A 24,903-nucleotide genomic window follows, 5' to 3' on the forward strand; every position below is an offset into this window, starting at 1 on the left:
CTATATGTCAATGGAACAATCTAGAAAGACATGGAACACGGGAAATACATTCACTATAAACAGTAATTTAAGTTATATATATATATATATATTGTAAAAGAATATTTATATTTGAGCATAAAATAATTCTGAAAATAATTTAAATATATTTTTCTATATATGTGAATGAAAGGGATCAACCCATATATTTTAATGGAAAATATTTTCCCAGAAAACCAATTTTTTACTTTTTTTTATATGTTTGGTAAGTAGATAAAAAAAATATTATTTTTAAAAAATTGAATTGTATTATTTTAATGAAAAAACAATGTTTGGATATATAATATCATCCTCGTCTTTACGTAATGTCACACTAACAATTTGAATGATAAACATTCAAAAAAATAAGGTACGAGACTAGAACTACAATAAAAATAGATGGTAAAATATAAAATATGACTATTAAACAATAAGTGAAGATAAAATGAGAAGAAAATATAAGGTAACGATGCGATCGCACCAATTGATCGTTATACAAAATTAAATTTTTCATCGTTACTTAACTTTTTCGTTATTACTTAATAATGAATTTAAACTATACGATACAATAAAATGCTAGTAATTTGTCTAGTATCAAGGAAATAGTCTGGAAGTATGGGGAACGAAAGGAAACTTCCATGAGTAAGAGAATTCTATTACGCAACAAACTTATATTTTATTATTATATTAATAAACAAATAATATGAGAAAACGTCAAACAAAAGTCGGCACCGATTAATAAAAGTATAGATTATAATTAATTAAGTATTAATTAAAGTCTAATCTTGTAATGTCGTGGAAACCTATTATTTGCACACGTGGAGGGCATTTATTCATTTAATTATACTTTGCCTCAATCGTGGAATCAAACTAAAGAACCAATCAAAATGCTTTTGGACGGTTGGAGAGTGAAACAATGGGTAAAATAATAAAATCATATAATAAATGGTGGGGTAAATATCTAAAGGAAAGGTTTTTAATGATCTACTTAACAACTACTATCCCGTTCACTTTTAATTGTCATGGTTCTCTATTTTGGAGTAAATTATAAAATCTTTGACTAACATTTTATGATGTATTTTTTCATCATATCGATATGCAGAAAATTACAATTTATAGTATTTTTTGTATAATTTTTGAATATCTATTTTTTATTTTGTTTTATACATCAAATTAACGTAATTTAATTTAACTTTGAAAATTAGTCAAATTGACTTTCGAAAAGCACAACATGACAAATAAAAATGGACGAAGGGAGTACTTTTTAGTTTGGGTTGAAATGATAATTATGAAAAGTAAATAAAATTGTTACGTGTCTTGTGAGAAAAAATTGATATCCTTAACTCTCTCTCTCCTAATTTGCCTAAATTTTCCCTTTTTTACCCTTTTATGTTTTCTCTATATTTTTTCTCTTCGTTGTAAAAATCAAAATTAAATATAGACATTTTCATTAAATTTGTGGTCTTTAATGAAGTAAGACGGAACTTCAATAAAAAAGTATGTAAAGTTTGGTCCTATCAAGTTCATACATAACTTAAATAATTGTCTGAAGTTGATTTTATCAAAATCAATTTCAGAAAAAATTAACTTAAAATTAGATGTGAATTTCACAACTTCATTTACACATATCTAAAATTGTTGTCAAAACAGATATTGTAATTTGTTTTAAACTTTAAAACATAAAATTAATTAGCGATGAAAAATGAATATTTGTACACTTCGTCTAACTTTACACAAACAAAATTAAATGGGGAACATATTAAATAAATTTTTTGAAGTTGTTAAAAGAGTATACAATATCCAACAAGTGCAATCCAATAGAAGAGAAGTCCATAACATGGCTATTTCCAGAGAGCAACTTGTGTTATTGGGCTTGGTTAAAGAGGTTTCTTCTTGTGAAAGTTGCGATGAGGCCCAATAAATACTTCCAAACGCCAATAGATTAACGTGATAGGAAATATAGATTTCATTTAGAACTAAATAGAATTCTCACTTGTTCTTTAGAACATAGAGGACGAACACAAGTACTTTGTGCTGAAAATGTGATAGGACGAATAGGGGGCATTTTTGAAATTGCGAAATTTTTTGGTGGATTGATTATCTGAGAGATAATTGTACTTGTTTGGTACTAGAGACAATTGTACGTTATCTATTCTTAATCAAAACATGAATAGAGCAAAAGAACAAAAACTAAACTTAAACCCTATGCCGATTCTTCTTCGTCAGAACTAACTGCGCTGACAAGACCAATCTTAATGCCAACTCTTCACAGATTGTTTCTCTTTTGTGGTGTTTATAGCTCATCTTCATGGATTTTAATTTCTCCGGACGACTAAAACTGCAATTGATTAATTTTTGGGAAGTTTCTTGGGTCCTTCGATTTAGTACTCCTTGCGGTGAGTTATAACTTTATTTTTGATTTCTTGCTTGGTCTATACAGTATTACTGCATATATGCATGCTCTTATGACAAGTGAATCTAGATTTAGAAATTCCGTCGAATTCCATAAAATGATAACAATAATAGGAATTCAACAATAACAACAACACGTAACAATCTATATATATTTTGGATTTTGTACTATGGTTACGTTTTCAAGAAGTTCAACGGTTAAAAAGTCTGAATTTTTAACTTTTTTCATGGTAAACTTTCTAAGTTCTTTCACTTATGTTAATTTAATTATTTGTCAGAGTCATACATGTTATTACATGTAGCAAAATTCTCTGCTAATTAAAGATTCGAAAAAGGGCTTAAAATATCTTTGAAGTATTGAAAATGGTACAAAATTATCTCTCATCCACTTATTGGCTTCAAAATACCATTGTCATCCACCTTTGGGTCCAAATTTGACCACTTTTTTGACAAAATTTCATTTAAATGATTTAATATTATTTTAAATACGTGACGCTCAACCATTGGTTATAATTTAATTAATTAATATAATTTATAAACCCACCCATTACTAATTAAACCCACCCGAAATCTGATCCAACTGATAAACCCTCCCCGAATTATTATTGCCCACCTATTAAACAAAATCCTTCCCCCTTCATGCCCAACATCTTCTTCTTCCCTAGTTAAGTTGAAGGATAAGACTGAATATTAAATGAGAAAGAGAGTTTGGCAACTGATTTATAATGCCTCAATAGGTTAATTCTCACTCTGCTAGTTAATTATGTTTTCAAAAATGGTCAATGTCTTTAAGTTGCGAATTCTAGCAGGAAGCTGTTCGGGAAAAAAATGGTTGCACTTATTTTAGAGTGTTTGATTAGGAGGATGAACCCCTAGAGGCAGTAAATAGTAATATAGACTAGTTTCCAATAAATGAGAGGTAACAGTTATTACAAAACATGAACAATATAGGAAGAAATTAACTGGTGAAAAAGAAAATGTTGGGAACCAAGGGTGAAGAGTTTCGTTTAATAGGCGGGTAATCATAATTTGGGGCGGATTTATCATTTGGGTCAGATTTGGGGTGGGTTTAATTAGTAATAAATTATATTAATTAATTAAATTATAACCAATGCTTGAGCACCACACATTTAAAATAATTTAAATGAAATTCTGTCAAAAAATGGTCAAATTTGGACCCAAAGGTGGATGCATGACAAGGGTATTTTGGAGCCACTAGCTGGATGAGGGGTAGTTTTGTACCATTTCCAATACTTCAAGGGTATTTTAGGCCCTTTTCCGTTAAAGATTTTAATATTTTAACCTAACGTTAAATTGGGGTTTCTTAGAATTCAAATGAAAGTTTCAAAATTAGAAATTTTTACAACTGAATTAATCTCCAAAATGCAGATAGTCTTATTTGGAGTTCAAAGACAACAAAAGAACGGAGAGTACCATAAAGCTTCTTGATTGACCTATGGACGATTCATATAGATATGTAAGGAGTTGAATTTTCAATTCTTAAGATAAGTGATAGGAATTTGTGGCAGTTTTTATCTTTCATATCGATGGTAATGATATTTCATTTATTAGGATATCAATTTTTGCTTTTTAATTCTCCTATTTTTCTCTTTGTTAGTACTGTTGTAAGATTGTATGTTTGAACAATAAGTGATGATCAAATTTCCATTTCATTTCTACAATCTGTTAACTACATTCTATGTATATATACTATAACTGTGACGCCATACTGTATTCTCTTGACTATTGAAAATATTGATCTCATTTGCTATATATACTCGATGATTTCGTTTCATTTTTGCAAGTTTAATGACTTTTGACTAAAAAATGTCATTGTATTGTAAGTGGCTATACATATCCTTCTCCTTAAATGTTATTCTTCCCAATTCAATATCATTGTGTCCTTATAGGGTAGTCTGAATAGTTATTTGTGCTTAAGCTCCTCTTTCTCTGTGTTATAGTTTTTCTATGTTTTATGTTTGGGTATTTTTTTTAATAACAGTACATTGAGTTGACGTTCGAAAGAAAACAATCTATATATCTTCACATGCTAAAGGTAAGGTTGCGTACACACCATCCTCCCTAAATTCCACTTATGAGATTATATTTGATATGTTGTTGTTGTAGTTTGTAATTCTAATGATCTGATTATGGTATAAGTTTTCAATTAATCAGACACTTGACCATTTCTAAAAACTTGGCATTCATTTCTTTTCTACATCACTTTTCTAGAGCTAATGATTGACTCTGCTATTAGTAATTACTTCAATTTTTTGCTAGATGGGAAATACAAAGGAAAATAGGTTTATGTATGTTAGGAAGAGTTGTTTTGCAGTTGCTAAGTAACGAGAGTAATTTTACAAAGTAGTTATTTTACTCTTGAACATAAAGGCAAATGAAGAAATTCCCTTGGTGATCTTTGAATAAAATATTAATCATTTCAGGATTTGATTGTATTGTTAATATATTTTTTTCATATTTTAGTAGTAATAATTTTTTTTTTGAAGATGGTCAATGTTTGCAGATAAAGTTAGAAATTTCTAGTAGTATTTTTTGTCTTTGAGCTTCAAAATTTGCTTCTCATATTTTATCACCTTAAAATGTAGAGGTTAGCTTGATATGAATACTACAACATCAAATAATATTCTGAAATGCTCAAGATTATGCTACTAAAATAGTGTTTAAAGAAAGGTAAATCTCTAATGGTGAAATGATAGGATATGATAGAACTAGATTCATATTTATATTTTTTGTCACTTAATTTCTATTTGAATAGGAAAATTTACTTTGGCATGCAGTATGTTCATTCAAGTCCCAAGAGAGATATTATATCTTCAACATCACTAATAAAAATGTTTATAGTTCAAGGATGAGGCAGTAAAGGAATTTGTTTATTTGATATGTTGATGCTTGCACAATTGAGGAGTAGAATCTTTGTTTATCTACTTCTTAATGTTCTTGCATGATTTTATGAACCAAAAGAATTTTAGCATATATAGAGGAAATAACATTGGTTAGGAAATCTATAATGATGGTGATGTTAGATAATGTACTGAATGTATTGACATGTAATTAGAAAAGAATGTAGAATTGGCTCCCTAATAAATAATGTTGGATGTAATGCACAAAAGTTATAATATACATAGTAAAATCGGATACTTCCTCTTTTATATAGTTTTCCTTATGCATTGTTGTTTTTCCAAATGTCATTTTTGTTAATTCTCTATAATTTTTTTCTATTGTGAACTTGAAGTTGGAGTTTCCTTTGATGATCTTTTTGTCTAATTGACACAATTTATGTCAGAGTTATGGTGTGTCAATTAAGAATAAGGGACATGCTAAGTTCTTGAAAAAATAATAAACAAAGAGGTCAAAGATAAATATATTCCTTTGAAAATTTCGTATATTTTGATCAATCCACAATATTATTAACGAAGAAAAATGTGTTAGTAGCTTCTATGAGGTTTCTTTCAAATGATACAAACAGTTGTAAATTGTAATATTTTAAACTATGAATTTGAGCGAATGGTATAAATGTTACCGGGAAGTCCACAGTGGAGGGTAAAGCGCTCCCTAACAAAGGCAACTCCATACCCAAGGGGGCTCAAACTCGAAACCTCTTGGTTAAGAATGAAGGGATACTTACCACTCCACCATTTCCATTGTTGGTAACTATAGATAAGATTAATTGTAATAGGTTGTAGTACTTCTACATTTTTTTTATCTTAGGAATTTCTTCATTTTATTCAGTTGGAATTAACATGTAATTTGCTTCTAGCAACTCCTAGAAATGCCTACTTTTTGTTCTGCTATTCTAGATGATATAACTCATCGGGAGACTTACATCTTTACCAGATTCTGCTTGTAGAAATTGAATAAGTATTATTTTGACTTTATTAATCATTATAATTTTAAGAGTCTATTATTGAGCCCGTATTAAGTACGGATCATGCCCCTCTAGTTCTATTATTATAAGTCAACAAGAAAGATGAACACAATATTGAGTAATTGTACCGGATTCGTCATACTATGTATTGGGCTGTCTCACTAAACACGTGTCATGCGATAATTATGTGATATTTTCAAACTTTGCTTCCAATTTCTTTCCTTTTATACTTTTATGAATTCATTCAATATACTCTCTTTGTTTTTGCGTATTTGTTCGTAATTTTGTAAAAAAAACAAAAAAAAAAATTCCGTCAGAAAGTTTAAAGTTAATAAACCCTAGATTATTCAGCACATATCATACTTGCTCTTACCGTCGATGTTGAATATCATATTGTAGAAATTATACAGGTAAAATTGTTTACACACCCGCACACATTAGTTACTGAAATTTAATAGTATTTTTCGTCTTTTTCTTGATATGGATATTTTTTCAGTTTGTTAACTTCGTATTGGTAGGCACATTTATTTTTTATAATTATAATTTTTTTTCTAAATCTTTAGGAAGATAAATATGTTTTTTTTTTAGAGGCAATTAACATTCTTTATAAATGTTTCTTAAGACTATACCAACATTAAATTTAATGATAATTAACTAATATCAATAAAAACTTTAACACTTTTTGTAAATATGCATATTTATTATCGCTAAAAATCGATTTTGTTATAGTGAAATGACATTATTTTTTTTTAAAAAATATTAGTATACTATTATTCTAAATACTCCCTCTGATCCTATTTACTTGTCAAATATTTTCTAATTTGATGTTCCTTTTTACTTGTCATTTTTGACAAATCAAGAAGTGACAATTTTTTTTATTATATCCTTAATTTATTAACATTGAGTTATTGTCTTTAAAAAATATGGTGAATAAATATATTTGGGATCCTGTCAATATGGGTGTTCGTGGTTCGGTTTGGATCGGTTATTGTTTAAAACCAAAACCAAACCAATCTAGTCGGTTTTTTAAATTTCTAAAACCAAACCAAATCAAACCAATCTAGTCGGTTTTTTAAATTTCTAAAACCAAACCAAATCAAACCAATCTAGTCGGTTTTTTAAATTCTCTCTTTTCAAATCACAAAATAAATTTTTGTTTGTTCTCCTCCTAATTTGATACGAATTTCATAAATAGATTGATTTTTTCTCCAAATAATTATTCTTACCCTTTGAAACACTAATCAACCTTCATATAAATTTCTCAACCATAATGAATTTTCTCTCCTTGTAGGAGGAATAAACATTTTTTCAAAAAGTCTTTCATTTTGAAGAGAAACTTTTGTTACATGATCTCTTTCTTTACATCAATGTCTTCACAAGAATCATGAGATATTCTCTCTTTCTCTTTTGTTAAAAAAGTCACATGACCTAGAAATTTGATGGACATCTTAGTGACATAAGTTGATACCATATATTCATTATCATCGTCAGAAGAAGAAGAACCAAAGTGAAGAAATTTGTTCTTATTTGTTACAACTTACAAATGCTCAAATATTTTTATTTTATTTTATAGGCAAAATAATTATAAACAGTTATGAAAAATGAATAGTTTTTTATCTTTTCATCTTCCATTTACTTAAATCTATATTAGTGTAATGGATGTTATAAAGGGCATAATTAATTGGGTATGACATAAATACTTTCAGTTTTTTTTTTAAATACAAATAAAAAATACAAAACAAAAATAAAATGTCAAAAAAAGGAGAAAAAAGATAAATAGAAATGCTGGTCATAGAGAGGTGCTACATCATGTTGTCTATATTTAGATTGTCTATATTGCTTAGGCCTTTCCGTTTCCCCTCTTCATTCTTTCTAGCTTTTTTTCTATGTTCCGTCTTTTCGTGAGGTAATATCTCATATGGTCACTCAACTTTGAATACTTCACATAAAAAGTCACACAACTTAGGTTTGCTCACTTTGAAAGTCACTCAATTTTATTTTATAACTCAAAAGTCACTCAACTATTGATATTTCACTTAGAAAGTCACTCAACAATTAATATTTCATTTATAAAGTCACTCAATCAATTTAAATATTTTTTTTCCATTAAATTTTGTTGAAATAAAATATCTATTTTAATTATCTTATCACCACTCTAATTATTTAATTATATTTTTCTTGTGAAAAACGTACTGTAGCGATTGCCAAAAAAAAATTCTCTTTTCTATTCTAGCATTTGTCTAACTGGAACTAATGCTGAATTTTTTATTTTTTTTTGTTTTTTAGAAAGGTTGGAATCAAGAAGTTAAGAAGTAATCCAAAAAAAATAAAAATGTAGCAATCTTATTATTTTATTAAAAAATTGTTTAAAACAAAAAATATATTTCAACAAGATTTAATAAAATAATTAAAATTAGCATCTTATTAATTTTTGAAAATAAGTTAAAATAAAAATTGATTTTAACAAAATTTAATTAAAAAACATTTAAATTAGTTGAGTGACTTTCTTAATGAAATACTTATAATTGAGAGACTTTTGAGTTATAAAACAAAGTTGAGTGACTTTCCAAATAAACTACTCTAAGTTGAGTGACTTTCTAAGAGAACAATTGAAAGTTGAGTGACCATCTGAGATATTAACTCTCTTTTTGTAAAAAATCCTGAGGGATTTCTAATTTTGTTACAAAATTTTAATAATCAAATTTCTTTAGAGTTTTCCGTCATGCTTCTATTCTTATTATGTTCAATTAAATAAATGGAAGGACAACTAATTAATAAAGTTGTTATTGTCATTCATGAGTTCATACTAACAGATAAAAATGAGCTTTCACATCCATAAAGAAATTTTTGTGTTGCAATTACTTGAACTTTTCATATCAATGGATACATATCTTATTAATTGTGGTTTAATGTTTGCAATTTTAAAAATTCTATTTTTCTCACGGTTGTCTGTTAGGACCAGTTGATTGGGTGAAAACTGAAAATGGAAGATAGTAGTACCAGATGCACTTCGTTGAGATCAATGAACAAATTTAAGATAGTAAATAGAATCCACACCCAGAACAGAGAATGAAGATTTCTCCAGCAAATTTGAGGACCTATTGAACAAGTCTTCACTTCAAGTGAGGTACAATAATATTAGACGACCCTTCTTTTGTTCTCCTTAAAATGTTAATTAGAAAGAAAAAAAACAATTTGTATGCTATAGCAAACAAAAAAAATCATATTTGTATGCTATAGCAAAGTTTGCATAATTGCGCTCCATAGCAAACATATACATGCATAATTCGCTATGCATATACAATTGAAAGCTGTCTATTTCGCTGTACATATATACAAAAAGAAGCAATTGTATAATTCGTTGGCTCTTCTTCAGATTTGTATAATTTCGCTGGCAAGCCATTTGTATAAATTGTTGTTAGCCTCTCGTTTGTATAAATCGTTGACAAAAATATTTGTATATCAAAAATCACTCTCTTTCGCTTTATACAAACATAAATTATACATTTTACAAACATAAAACTGGGCAGGGGAATATTTTTATTGTATAATTATAAGTGTATAGGACGAATATATATGTATTCGCATGTGTATATACAATTTTCTCGCGCTTTATACAAACAGAAACGCAATTTATACAATTATGTTGTATAAAACGAGAAAGAGAGAAAGGCAAAAGAGAACTGGGCAGGGGAATATTTTTATTGTATAATTATAAGTGTATAAGACGAATATATATGTATTTGCATGTGTATATACAATTTTCTCTCGCTTTATACAAACAGAAACGCAATTTGTACAATTCTGTTGTATAAAACGAGAGAGGCAAGCACAGAGGGAGTGAGCGAGAGAGGAGAGTGGCGAGCGAGAGTTTGAGGGAGAGAGGCGCTGGCAAACAGTTTGCTACATGACACAATTAAATCAAAGTGTGGTTATACCATTTAATTTGAATTAATAGTTTGCCATTATGTACAATTTTCCCCAAAAAAAATCAGCCAAATGTCTACAAAAGAAAAATATAAAAGAATTACACTATGGATAAACAAATCATTGTATATGACCATGTGACGATTAACAATTATAAAATAGTCTATTCGAAAATTGTTTTCTTTTTTCAAGTTTTTCATCCCTAAACACCTAAAAAAGTGTAACCTAAAGACTACCACATATCGAACTTAAAGAATAATTAAGACTACTGATAATTTAGACGCGCAGGGTTCAAGTTATTCTTCCTACTTAATATATAATGTTCACTGCAAGATCCATCAATTTAGTTCTTAAAGAATCTTTTCACAGATGCTTTTGACAAACCACATCATATTTCTTGACCCAATCAAGCAAAGCAAAATAATAATAAAAAACCAATTACAATAATAGAGTTTAAAGAAGAAGAATGGAGTATAAAAAATGTATCCGCCAGACAAAAAGATTATTTAAATAGCACGTTCCCACTCTATTTGCCATCTTGCAAATTTTTTTATCTCTATTTTTTATATCCCTTTTACCAAGAAAATAAAGTGTATTTAATATAATGTTCATTGCAAATTGCAAAAGCCTTCAAATTAGTTCTCAAAGAAAAGAAAAGGAAGCCAATATTATTGTATAATGGCAAAGATTAAGAGTGTTAGTTATGTTTTGTGTCACTTAGTTTTAGTGCTTGTGAATATATATATTTTTAGGAAAATGTATTATTATGATAATGAGAAATTGAGTTGGAGCCAAAGAGCTGCACAAGAAGCAGAAAAAGTTGCATCAATTTCATGTTCTGGCCATGGAAGAGCCTATATTGATGGTTATGTTAATGTTGATGGAAACCCTATTTGTGAATGTTATTCTTGTTATGGTGGCATTGATTGCTCTTTATTTTCCTCCAATTGTTCTGCTAATGTTGAAGGGTAATATTCTACTTTATTCAATTCATTTTTTTTTTATAATCTTAATCATCTATCTCCACCGCATCTGTGGAATTACACTGAATATGTTATCATTGTTAATTATCTATCTCTAATCTCTACCTCACCTGTGGAATTAGATTGAAAATATTGTTGTTGTTAATCGTCATCCATATTCTCTAGTATCTACTTCACCTATGGAATAACACTGAGTATATGTTATTGTTGTTAATCATCCAATTCTAGTCTCTACCTCATCTGTGGAATTGGATTAGGTATATGTTTTTTTTGTTGTTAATCATCCATCTCTAGTATCTATTTCATTTGTGGAATTAGATTAAGTATATATTAAAATCTAGACTTTAGTCTATATATACCTCTTTTGTGAAACTATACTGAGTATGTTATTATTGATAATCATCCATCTCTAGTCTCTACCTCACTTGTAGAACTACACCGAGTATATTATTGTTATTGATTATCCATCCATCTCTAGTCTTTACCTTACATGTGAAATTAAACTGAAAATGTTATAGTTGTTAATTATTCATCTCTATTGCACTTATAAAATTACACTAAATAATATGTTATTGTTATTTTGTTAATAATCCATCTCTATAACAGTATAACTAGAGGATGGAAGTATATTACTTATCAATCATCCATCTAATTTATATTTTACACATTTTCCCATCCAAAAAGATAGAAAGATTTCTTGTGAATATTCCTTCTAAAAGATTGAAATTGCAAATTTATTCATGTTCAACTGTACTATCCCTTAGGCATGCATTAACTTTATGAGTTATTAATACTGTTTGTGTTTGATATCCTTTTTATAATTAATGCAATGCATGTTATTTTTAATATACCAAATCAAACACTACTACATCAGAAATAATCTCAGCATAACTACTATCAACATTACACCCCTACCATCCAACCCCTTAAAAAGTTGATTCTTTCATCATTTTATTGTGTAATTGATTGTATAATTAATATGCAGAGGTGATCCTCTATTCTTGGAACCATTCTGGATGCAAAATGCAGCTAGCAGTGCAGTAGTAGTGGCAGGATGGCATAGAATGAGTTATGCATTTCCTAATAATCAGTCCTTTATATCCAAAGAACTTGAGAAAAGCATCAGAAAAATACATGCAATTGCCAAGAATGCTATTACACATGGAAAATACATTATATTTGGAACAGGCTCTACTCAGCTTCTACATGCTGCAGTTCATGCTCTTTCTATGGATAATAATTATTCAACAAAAGTAGTTGCAAATAAAATCCCTTATTATTCGGTAATTCGTTCTCTATTACATATTAATAGTCTGTTTGGCCAAGCTAAGTTTTGGGAGAAAATAAGTGCTTATGGGGAGTAGCAAAAACTGTTTTTCAAAACTAAAAAATATTTTTTTTGAAAAGTAGTTTGGAAATGCTTGGTATTGTTGCTCAAAAGTGTTTTTGAAATTTATTGAATCAAACACAAACTGTTTCTCACTAAAAGTACTTTTTATCAGCTTTATAAGCTTCAAACGGAATACTTTCAAACACGTCATTGTGAATTTGGAGGAGACGCATCCATGTTGAAGAACAACTCAGATTTTGCTGGAAATGTGATTGAGTTTGTGACTTCACCAAATAATCCAGATGGAAATTTGGAAAGTCCAGTTCTAAATGGTCCAAATGTGAAGCACATTTATGATCATGCTTATTATTGGTCTCATTATACAGCAATTCCAGCTCCTGCTGATGAAGATCTCATGATTTTCTCTATGTCTAAGCTCACTGGTCATGCTGGATCCAGATTTGGGTAAGAAAAACAACTCTCCAAGTGAAAAATAGTCGTTTTGGAGTTTCAAATTCCACAAGTGAAACTCCACAACACATTATCCTGTATTTCTCTTGTGAAATTTAAAACTCGAGAACAATGACTATTTTTTAGTTACAGAAACAACTAATTGTTATTCATTAATGTAGGTGGGCAATTGTGAAAGATGTGAATGTGTATACAAGAATGATGGAATTTATTAGTTTGGCTGAAATGGGTACCTCAAAGGATGTTCAGTTGAGGGCTTTAACACTATTGAAAGTTGTTGCTCAAGGAGATGGCAAACAACTCTTCAATTTTGCACAACAAATCTTGATGGATCGATGGAAAAAATTGAGTCATATCTTCTCCCTTACTAAACGTTTTAGCCTCCAAACAATTCCGACTCAGTATTGCATATTTTTTGAAAGAACAAGAGAGCCATCTCCAGGTGACTTCTTTTTACTCTAAGAAAACTTCTACATAAGCTTTAGTTTTGTATGCTTGTGTGTGTGTTCTAAAAGATAAATCGTTGTGGCGTTGATGGCAGGTTATGCATGGGTGAAGTGTAAGAGGAAAGAAGATAAAAACTGTCAAGAAATCTTCAGAGTTGCAAAAATCACAGGTCGTACAGGTAGACAATTCTTTGCAGGAGATCGTTATGTTCGATTCAGCTTGCTGAGTGGCCAACATGATTTTGACATGTTGATCCATCGACTGAAAGAATTGATCTCCCAAGAATATGAAGCCAATGCACAAGCCATGTCAAGTTTTTAACTATTAGATGATTATGCATATCTTCCCTGAGATTTCATCATGTAATATTTATTTACCTGATATATAATTTAAAATATCATGTAAACCTTCCTAGATTTTAAGTAGGAGTGCATCTATACTAGTTAGTAGAAGTGTATTGTCTTGGTTCCCTTATCAGCAAGCGTAATACTACTCCTGTAGTTTCTTGTTCTTCAACTTATGTTGCTATATGTTGTTTCGTATGGTTCGATTATAGGATTATTATTGTAGTATTGTTTTGCTACTATCTGTTGTTTTTGTTATTTTCTGTTGTCTCTTGTACTTCCATTACGTCTTTTTCTAAACTTTTTCTGTCTTGAGCGAGGGTCTATAGGAAACAACCTCTCTACCTCACTTGGTAAAAGTCTGCGTACACTCTAACTTCCCCATATTCCACTTTGTGTGACTATACTAGGTATGCTGTAGTTGTAAACCTTCCTAGACTTTCAGATTTTGTTTCATTGAGTATAATAGTTTGAGAATAATAGTGCAGAGAAAAGGAAAGGTAAACTGCACAATATTGACCCAATTCTTCCTGCATTACACTAACACCCCATCATAGGTTGCCCACAATCAACAGGGTTCAACCAACAATAATACACTGAGAAATGAAGAAACGTTTCAAGAGAACTATGTCCAGTCACGTAGCTACGATGTACCTGAGACAAATTGATAGTCCAATTTCGAAGGATTCAAGTTCTAATCAACAGGCTGTTTTGCAGCAACTAATTTCTTTGTCCTTTCAAGAACACCAAAAAATATGGATCCTCCAATACCTATCCAAAGTACTCGTGGCCCTATTCCCTGCAATACAACGGTAAAGAATTAGCTTAGCTTGCTTGATCATCTAAGTTATATTAACTTAATTGTCAACATTACATATAACATCACTTCCCACAAGAATTCTCTGCTGAACTCTATTGCAATATTAGAACTCCTAGTGCTTTTTATATGAAATTGTTGAAGAGATTAACTATTCGAAGGAATTGGTATTACTTTGGACCTTCTTTCCCTCCAACGAATGAAAGAGAACAGACAACATGTCAAATTTCAATGGGCAGAGTTTTGACAATAAAACGCGATAAAAAGAGAGAATGATCGAGAATGATGCTTCTAGCATATATTATGGCTGACAAACTGACAAGCTATTATAAAAATTGATAACCCAATCAGTATAAGAAAGTTTATGCCAATCCGTCATCTGCACTCTTTTTTTTGGAGGGACTAGATGAAAAGTTGAATCATAATCACTATGTGTACAACCAAACATATGCACATAATGTAAGTCATAGAACACGAAGTCACTACCTTAAAAAGAGTAGAGGCTCCTTCTTCTCTTGCAATAGTTTTAACACAATGCAAAATGCCTTCATACTGCTTTGCTGAACCCTGCAAACGTAAAATAAACATAAGCAGTCAGGTTTTCAATAATGAATTAGGAAGAGAGAGATTTGCAGTTAGAGAGACGCGAGGGCACCAAACCTGAACCATCAATCTTGTTTTTATCACATCAAGAGGAGTAGTTATAGCTCCTGTTATTGCACCTGCAAGTAATGTAAGATTCAAATGTAACAGATATCTGAAGAACAGAAATTATTGCTGTGATATTAAATGTATAATCAGAAGAAGAATCTAGAAACAAGCTTTGCATATTGTCTCTTTGCATTCATTTCCAATTGATTTCTAATAGGAAACAGACTTTACCATCCAAGACACTACAGCAGATGAAGGACCACTTTCAAGTGAAATGCATCTCTAAAATTCTCCTTTTAAGAAGCGTGTCCCAACTAACATAGATTAGCTTGAAATCGATCCTCAATCCATGAAATATTCCATAGAACGTAAGCAAAAGGCTCTTGTGATTCATAAATATGTGTCATGTTCATGTGTATAAAGATATTTGAAAAAGTATGTTGATTACACATGGATTGTTTATTTAGTGAGGGATTTCCGCAGATATCAGTGTACCAGTCGAAACAGATGATACCATAGAAATTGGAAATAATCTAACACATGTGATTACCTGCAAAGGCACCAATCATTGCATTCTCGGAATCTTTAAGGTCCCTTTTGGCCTGCATAAGAAAAAAGTATGTCTCTTTTCCAAGAATATGAACATAAAAACCAGTCTTTGTAAATTTATGAATAGAAAGAAGAGTTTATATATATAATCATTTGGACAAGTTATGTAAATTCTCTTGTAGTGAAAAGCAGAATGAAATTGAGCAGTTCCAGTTCAATACATAAAAAAAAATACTATAGATGGATGAAATATTACTGGTATACTGGTGCTTCAATTTTAGTTTACTTAATTGCACAAAAGAAAGAAGGGTTGAGTTGTACTCTAGCTCTGCCCCCGAGTACGGGTTATTTGAATTTGATTAAAATTGATGACGTGTAAGCATCCATACAGAACCAACTTACAGCTAACTTATACCCCATCCGCAGCTGCTCGTATAAACAGAACTGGATAGCATCAAATGGTAAGTCTCTCAGTAGAAAAGAACCATACCCCTGCACTCGAGAAAGAAAACAATGGGTTTTCAAGAGGCTGGGCAAGGAAAACCGTCATTCAACATAGATTCAAGTTTCTGATAAATTCTGGAAAAATACCCCCTACTTACAGCATAAAGGCCTCTAAACCCTTCCTTAGCAACAATGAGTAGGACCGCATCAGGGGCAGAAGAAAATTGGCAAGTCTGCATCCTTTGCTTAACTACCTGTAAGTTATTCATACCTTAAACCCGTGAAGCAACACCAAAACGTTGGATGGGACAATTAAGGTTTCATTACCTCAGTGGGTACACGAACAATAGAAGAAGCAGCTCCGCCAATAGCACCTGCAGTCTAAATTGAGTGTAAATAAACGTTTATACTTCGATAATTTTGAAATGTGGGACATTTATTGCTTGCCCTTTTCTTAAATTATTCAATGTAAATGCATAGATAATTCAAAATTCAGAAAGGGACAATTTAAAATTATCTTCTACGCTCACATAGATGTGTCAATTTAAATATACTTCCAGAAATAAGAACGAATTACGTGTGAGAGGTTCAAAGAGTTATGTTCCATCTTCAGGATTGTAGCTTAAACTATGATTTAATATAGTTATAGACTATAAACTGCGGTCACAGATTGCATGGACCCAGATCATTGAATATCTTAAGTAAAATATAACAAAATAAGGGTTGCTGACATTTTATCAGTTGCAATACTTACCAAATGAGCTAAGGCACTAAGGTTTTCAGGGAAGCTGTCCAGCAATTTTCTCTTCGCAGGTTCATATACACCAATAAATATTGCCGATGCTCTACAAAGAACAATGTAATAATGTTAATCTTGTCATGCATAACAGAGCAGTATGAAAAAGAAAATACAAGAGTAAAGAAAATATAGCAAATAATAGAGAACGCATTACATAACATTCAAGGAAAAGGAACAGTAGCAGTAGCAAAATAATGCGATAACCGAAGCATAAGAAACAACGGGTAATAACAGAAAACGAGAGAATTGGGATTAGTTATGCTGGTATTATATTTTCTCGATTGTTTGGTTTGTAGTATTAGAATAGGAATAGTACCCCGCATTATTAATGGCATGGTTTACTATGTATAAGAATGGTACTGAATAGGTATTATTTTTTCTTATACTTCCTATCAAACGACCCCATAATGAATTGAGAAATGACCTGAGTGTAATTTTTATAATGCACAATGTGCATTGAACAAGAAATTCATCCATGGAATCAAATTCATAAAGTAAAGTACTTGAAATCAAGACTACTTACGGTAAGACTCCAACTAGATTTCCAGCCAATCCTGAATAAAGACCTTTCAAAATGATCTGTCCTCCACCACGAACTGCCTAACATTAAAACATGAACAGCTGGTCAAATCAACTAATATAGTATAACTGTATAAGAGGTGACAAGATTCACTTAGCTGAAGTCCTTGTATAATTAAAATCAAACTTAAGGAAATTAATACTCAAGTTGGAAGCTTGATGGATGAGAAATAAGAGGTTAAGAAGCAGTTACGAATTTGTCAAAAGCTAATCTCATTGTCTTAATGACTCAGAGCCAGAATGTCAAGTAAAAAAACTTTCAGAGAAATAGTTAGTACGTGCTAAAAAGATACGCAGTAGGAAGAAGGAAGCATATTCATAGAAGATATTCACCAAATGTTTAACAGAATAAACCTGCTTGAAGACGAGTTTTAATTGTATCAATTGGATACAAAGCAGCTTCTACAACAACACCAGCAGCAGCTCCTGATACAGCTCCCTCTAAAGAAGTCCAGAGAAGATATTACAATCATAAAGGAGGGGTAAATGGCCAAAAGCCAATATTTGGAATCTGTCACTAGAAATGTACACAATACCAAAACCAACACAAAAGAGAAGGCAAAAACACAAAAGCTGCAGGGATATAACTCTCAACTAATTTACCTAGAGGGAAATAACATTAACCGTGTTCATCTACAATCCAGAAGAGCACTTAAAGGTGTCATTCAGCAATACCATCACAGAGTTGCACTATCACCAGATGAGAAGTAAATTAATGCCATTTTTCCAAACTATGTGCCGCAATAAGATGATATCGAGAACACAAAGATACCAGATCAAAAATCTTGACTTCTGAGATGATTTCAGTGACAATTGAATATGCTTCTTTTCCACCCTTAAAATGCCTCAGTATTTTCAAAAGCCACTCAAACATAATGTACCTCTAACTTTTTTTAATAGAATGAGCTTCTAGTCAATAAATATATGAATAAACTTAGCTTACGAATTCCTAAGCACTGCATCCTTTGCATATGTTTCTATGCTGACTTCATGCACAGTGGTGACCTATTGCATACACAACAGAGCACAAACAATGGTCCCTGAGTAACACTGTAAGTATGCCAAATTTTATTTCACTTGAAAATTTATCACTTTGTATTTTAGTATTGATATTATTGAGGTTATCCCCATAGCCATCTGAATTTTTTATAAATAAGTGAAACTGAAAGTAAACGCAAGTAGTCTCAAAGGCGACCCAAAATTTACCAGAAGAAGCGAAATTCTTTCCTCAGATCTGCTATTTTCATCCTTACTTTTTCAGATTCATATTAAAAGGTTCAGTCACTCTCTAGTAAAGTTAAAAGTCTTGATCTAATCAGCAAGACTCTAGGAAATATTGTGGTAACTTCCAGAGCAATTAGAAGAACTTACCATACAATATGCGTAAGAGATCAAATGGATTCTGTTGTTTGCTGATTGATGCAATAGCTTTTGATTTGTGGTGGGATTTGAGTGCCTCGAAGTTCAGTCTATCTTCTGCAAGAAGAATTTTGTATCATCAAAAGTGGCAAAACGGAACATCAATTGTCTGATTTATCTAACTTCTTCAACAGATCTTAGGAATCATTTGTAAACAGGTCAAAAGGTATAAGAACAATGATTTTGCAAATGAAAGTAGCCAAGTGAAAAGGAAAGGCACACACGTCAACCTAATGGCACTTGCCAATGCTTTGAAATATAATTTATTTTTCTTTCTTTGTTTTCTATATATATTCAACTAAATTGTTCTGTAGACACTTTGCCAATTCCACGGTGATGATTCTATAATCAACTTAATAGTTATGCAGATACAATATGAGGTTTTCCCCCAGAGATGCTGCCTCTAATTTGTGAAGGCAGGTGCAACTGCCTCAACTTTTCTTAATGAGGTTCCCTATGATGAAAACTGGCACTTCTCAATAACTCTCCTCTACAAAATGTTCTACTCTACTACTTAGAGCACGATGCAGCTAATGAAAATCCACAGACGACAAACACATCAATTCTTTGAAACAGAAAATATATGCTGTGTTTTCAACTGAATGGAACCAATCTAACTAATACATATGATAATTTACTTTTTCATAATTATAACAATGAAACAGAAAAAAGTTTTACTTATCCAGAATCCTAATAAAAATGAGATTCACAAACTTCATACAGTTAACATAAGATCATCAATTCATCATCACGCTGAACTGAACTTAAACCACGCCAATCAAGCTTCCAAGAAGGCAATGAAAAAATTCCTAAAACATATGTTTAATCATTGCAGATACCGTAAAACTGTCAATTTAACTCTAATTACAAACTTCATTTTGAAAAAAATCATTTATATAAAATACAAATCGAGCAACAAGATCATATTCCAAAACCGTTAACTCTTTTATAGCAACAATATACAATTAAAATTCAAATTTTCAACAATTGCAGCCGAATGTAGATCGAACACTCTTCAATCAAACAAACAAAACTAAGCTTAACATATAGAGGATATTTACCTGGCAATTCCGTCTTCGAGTTGATCGCCATTGCGTACTGCTGAAGAAAAATCAGTAAAAAATGAGTCAAAATTCTACTGTTAACAATTATGAACACATTTAGTCATCGACTATAGCAGATTGCCCACTGAATTAATCAAATTGCGGCAACAAATTGGCTCGAACACCACAGTTAGGGAAGAAAATACTAATAATCATGATTACAAAAAATGCGTAATTTGAAATTTTCACAAAGAACAGAGAAATAGTGCTTTTATAGCAAACCTGTGAATGGAGCTAATATGGCTGCATACAACACACAAAAGAACAGTAGCCGATGCAATAATTTTCAGGGGTTTAGAGAGTTTGAGAGAAAATGACAAAAATGGTCCCTCATGTTTGAGGATAGATTCAAATTAGTCCCTTAAGTATGAACTAAACACTTTTGATCAGTTTAGTTTGCCAAAAGTTTAACATTTAGAGTCTAGGAAATTATTTTATTGAACTCTATTTGACGGGAACTATGAAAAAAGTATTCAATTCATCAAATTCTAAAATATGTAACACAAAAACTATATTAGACAATAAAAAGATATTTAAAAAATTAGTAAAAATTACACATTAAAAAATTGCACCGAACTTCAGAACAAAATTATAAATATCAAAACTATATAAAAAATCACTACTATAAACAAGCGAAAAATCAATCATGGAACCGAGAGACGTTATTGAAACGCCAATGACTTTTTCTTAATTTTACTGTACGAAAATCGACGGACGGATCTACCAAATATTTTCACGATAAAAGTGTATGAAAAAAATAAAAAAATAAAGAAAAAATAGACACTCGTAACTCGTTTGTTGATTACTTTCACACAAAAATTTGAAAGAACTATGATTTTTTTAAAAAGAAATAGAGAGTCTGTCAATTTTTTTGATGAAAATTAACGGAAGGAAGTCGATTATCAAAGCACAAAACTGTAATTGAAGAGTATAAATAAAAATATTTATTTTTATATCGATTCTACATAAAAATCGAGATTAGTGTACTTTACATGGATTTCAAACTCTCTTTCTTTTTGTGTGTTTGAGACACTATTTTCTGACATTATGAAGTCAGTCTATTTTTCATCCATTTTGTCCTATAATTGATAGTGTACGTCGATTTTGTCCCTTAGGGGTCGTTTGGTTTGAATATGAGTTGTGATGGGATAAGTTATGTTGGGATTAGTTATGATGGATAAGTTGTCCTGGGATTATTTCTTATTGAGTGTTTGGTTTGTTATATTCAAAATAATATATATTGATAAATTTTAAGAACAAGTTATTTGTTTACAAAATTACCCTTCACTTTATTTAAACTTTTTAATTTTTTCTTTGTGAGCTTTAGTTATTCATTTTTTAAAATAAAACTTTTATTTTTTTTTAACTTAAATATTTTTGTTTATGTATTCCCATGATAAGTACCATGTGTATTTAAAAATATAACTTTTTTCTTATTTAGCTTAAAAATAGAACTTTCCTCTTAAGTTTATTAAAGAGAAGAAAATTTCTGAGATATCAAAATAAAATAAACATAAGAATTAGTCAAATAAATTCATAAATAAAAATTATATTTATATAGTATAATTTTTTAATAGAAAAATATGTATAATTATCATAAAAATAAGGAGTAGTAAATATTATTATACATGGTATTAAAAAAATGTAAATATACATAAATGTAAAAAATGATACATAAAAAGGATTTAAAGGGACATAGTTGTCATTTACCTATTCTATCTCGGGATAAGTTATCCCGGGATTACTATACCACCCATGGGGAGGGATAACTTATCCCGGTACTAATTATTAATCCCGGGATAAGTTATCCCGGACTTGCCAACCAAACAACATAATTTTTTTTTTATCCCATCACTATTTCCTTATCCCATCACTATTATTTCTAATCCCTCACACCAAACGAGCCCTTAGTTTTTTACCTTTGTTTTAGTAATGTGCAAAATATGAGTTCTTACTGAAAAATAATAATTCATAGTTCATGTCAAATTTAACAAAGAGAAAAGACATAAAGTGATACCTGAAGTTGTCCCGAATTTTCAAAAAGACACCTTAACTATGCAAGCATCCTATTACCCTCCTAAACATTCTTGAATTGATATTATTACATCATTTTTTGTCCACATGGCATAGAGAGTGTATGCACTCTCTTAAAGAGCGTGACCAAACTAAAAAAATTAATATAATTTTATTTTTACAAGCATTTTGCTATAAAATATATTTTCTTGTTTTTCTTATTATTTAAACTTTTTTTTCCTTATTATTTATTTCTTTTTCTTTCTTACTTCTTCTTCAAAAATTCTTTGTCATCTCCATTGAAGATTCTCACTTTCAATGCCACTTTTTACCACAACTTCACCTCCCTTTTGTTTTATTAATATTAGTTTAACTCTCTTCAATTTTAAAATTATATTTAAATGTTTTTTTTATAATTTGATAAACCCATTAGATTTCAAGATGATTAGTAGTTATCATTTAGTGTTTTTTTTTTATCCGAATTTCAATTAAGCTTTTTCAATTTTTGGGGAATTCATTGATTCTTTAAAATTATCATTACCAATTTTGAAGTTATATGAAAATGAGATAAATTAATTAATGATAGCTTCAAAATTTTAATTTTTCTTAGAAAAACAATTAGTTTTATTATCAATAACTCAACAAGGTCTAGAAAAAGAAAAGAAAATAATGAAGGAGGGGCTCAACTTGATGTGGGGTTGGGATGAAGGTGGGAGGTGAATAAGAAGAAAGAAAGAAAGAAAATGGAGGGAAGGAAAACTTGAACGTGAGGGTGGGAGATGAAACACTATTTAAAATGAAATTAAGTCAAAAAGTAAGAGAGAGAGAGAGAGAGAGAGAGAGAGAAAGAGAGAAAGAGAAATAAAGAAAAAAAGATAAAGAAAAACTTAAAATGAAAAAAAATTATATTTCAAATAAATTAACATGTGTCACATAATAATTGGTGTGTGATAACACTTGCTTTATAAAATCTGGGACTGATCGAAAAATGATGTAATAATATAAGTTCGAAATTGTTTAGGGGGGGTAATAGGACGCCCACATAGTTAAGGTGTCTTTTTGAAAATTTGGGACAACTTCAGGTGTCACTTTATGTTTTTTCTCTTTAACAAATAGAATTCGATAAATAGTTTATCAAAGACAAAGTAATAATTTTTGACAAACTCAAATGATCAAAATTGTTAAGGGACCATTTACGTTAACTTATAACAAATTTAAAAGACTAAAACTATTAAATCATATTTAAGGAACTATTTTGGACACACCCTCAAACATAAGAGACTATTTTTGTCATTTGATGCAAATGAAAGTATCAAAAAACTATGGAGAAAAGGCCCAAAAATAGTCCAATATTCTTTGTCTTGGTTTTAAAATAGTCCTTATTTTATACGGTGGAGCACAAATAGTCCTCTAGTTATGGTATAAAATTAGTGCACTTTTGATGTAAACTTAATAAAATTGTTAAAAACTAAATATTCACCCACTTGATGAGAAAATTTTTATCCAAAACAAAATTTGGGGTGACATAGAAAAAATAGGAATTCGAGATTAATACGAGCATAAATTATATTAAGTCAAAAATATATATATTTAATTATTTTTATCTCACACTATAATATTTTTAATTAGTTTGCCAAAAGTTAATATTTAGTGTCTTAGGATAATATTTTATCGAACTCCATTTGATGGGAACTATGAAAAAAGTATTTAATTTTAAAAAGGCACATCAAATTCTAAAATATATAGCATAAAAAACTATATACTAAACAACAAAAAGGTATTAAAAAGACTAGCAGAAATTATACCTCAAAAAAACTGCAAGACTTTAGAAATAAATTAGAATAACTAGAAACTATATAAATAAAATCACTACTAAAAACAAGTGAAAAATCAACCGACATAATCGAGAGACAATATTGAAAAACCAATGGTTTTTTTATTAATATTACTGTACAAAAATCAACAAACGAATCTGTCAAATATTTTCACAAAAAAAAATGCACGGAAACAGTAAAAAAATTTAAGAAAAAATAGATGGTCGTTTTTTTGATTGATTTCGCACAAAACACGAAAAAAACTATGATTGTTTTTGTTTAGTTTTTTTTTTAAAAAAAAAAATGGAGAAGGTCTTGTCATTTTTTTTAATGAAAATTAATGGAAGGGTGTTGGTTTTTAAAGCGTAAAAAAACTACAGTTGAAGAGTATAAATAAAAACATTAATTTTTATATCAATTATACAATAAAAATCGAGAATAGCATATTTTACCTAGATGATGAACTCTCTTTATTTTGTGTGTTTGAGGCACTATTTTTTGACGCTATGAAGTCCTTCTATTTTTCCTTGATTTTGCCCTATAACTGACATATACATATACACACACTTTTACATACATTTTTTTTGAATTAACTTGCGAACTTGATGATCAAGAATTTCTTTCGAAATTCCCTCTGAAGTCAAACTGTCTTTCACATTGACACCTTCTGTAGGGATAGCAAAAGAGGGGTTTCCGATACACTTTTTCAACATGCACATGTTGAATACTGGATGAACGGAGACCAAATTTGCTTGCAACCCCGAAATAGCTATAGATGGTGTTAGGAAAGGTAGAGTAGACCAAAAAGGTATTAGAGAGAGGTGATTAGATAGAATATAACATAATTTTAGCTTATCAAAGACATGATCCTAGATATGAGATAGTAAACAACACATA

General features: G+C 30.1%; 3 protein-coding genes across 3 annotated transcripts in view; 1 reads left to right on the forward strand and 2 right to left on the reverse strand.

Moving 5' to 3' along the window:
- The window catches only part of LOC125820207 (light-harvesting complex-like protein OHP2, chloroplastic), an 82,446-nt gene extending 67,767 nt beyond the window's left edge, over nt 1-14,679 (reverse strand). The window contains exon 1 of the mRNA XM_049499635.1: nt 14,676-14,679. The gene's annotated coding sequence lies outside the window, so the exon portion shown is untranslated. The remainder of the gene's footprint in view (nt 1-14,675) is intronic.
- Nucleotides 12,228-13,830, forward strand: LOC125820177 (tryptophan aminotransferase-related protein 3). The gene is made up of 4 exons (XM_049499603.1): nt 12,228-12,509; nt 12,729-13,021; nt 13,189-13,469; nt 13,569-13,830. Exons 1-4 carry the CDS (start codon nt 12,243-12,245, stop codon nt 13,793-13,795), a joined length of 1,068 nt encoding a protein of 355 aa, XP_049355560.1. The 5' UTR covers nt 12,228-12,242; the 3' UTR covers nt 13,796-13,830.
- On the reverse strand, nt 14,377-20,440 carry LOC125820196 (S-adenosylmethionine carrier 1, chloroplastic/mitochondrial-like). The gene is made up of 13 exons (XM_049499624.1): nt 20,402-20,440; nt 20,138-20,177; nt 19,029-19,133; nt 18,012-18,098; nt 17,602-17,674; nt 17,034-17,124; nt 16,607-16,660; nt 16,438-16,533; nt 16,238-16,327; nt 15,837-15,888; nt 15,296-15,357; nt 15,122-15,202; nt 14,377-14,617 (listed from the first exon to the last, which is right to left on the reverse strand). Exons 2-13 carry the CDS (start codon nt 20,166-20,168, stop codon nt 14,513-14,515), a joined length of 927 nt encoding a protein of 308 aa, XP_049355581.1. The 5' UTR covers nt 20,169-20,177; nt 20,402-20,440; the 3' UTR covers nt 14,377-14,512.
- Between the last annotated feature and the right edge of the window lie 4,463 nt (nt 20,441-24,903).

The sequence above is a fragment of the Solanum verrucosum genome, unplaced genomic scaffold, assembly GCF_900185275.1.
Source record: "Solanum verrucosum unplaced genomic scaffold, falcon-dt-bn FXZP01000229.1, whole genome shotgun sequence".
Taxonomy (NCBI): domain Eukaryota; kingdom Viridiplantae; phylum Streptophyta; class Magnoliopsida; order Solanales; family Solanaceae; genus Solanum; species Solanum verrucosum.

Coding starts and splice junctions, on each gene's coding strand:
- LOC125820177 (XM_049499603.1), top strand. CDS start 12,243: ATGCAAAATGCAGCTAGCAGTGCAGTAGTAGTGGCAGGATGGCATAGA. Junction 13,022..13,188: donor CATGCTGGATCCAGATTTGG/GTAAGAAAAACA, acceptor TCATTAATGTAG/GTGGGCAATTGTGAAAGATG. Junction 13,470..13,568: donor AACAAGAGAGCCATCTCCAG/GTGACTTCTTTT, acceptor CGTTGATGGCAG/GTTATGCATGGGTGAAGTGT.
- LOC125820196 (XM_049499624.1), bottom strand. CDS start 20,168: ATGGCGATCAACTCGAAGACGGAATTGCCAG. Junction 19,134..20,137: donor CTCGAAGACGGAATTGCCAG/GTAAATATCCTC, acceptor TTCTTCTTGCAG/AAGATAGACTGAACTTCGAG. Junction 15,203..15,295: donor AAACAAGATTGATGGTTCAG/GTTTGGTGCCCT, acceptor TTACGTTTGCAG/GGTTCAGCAAAGCAGTATGA.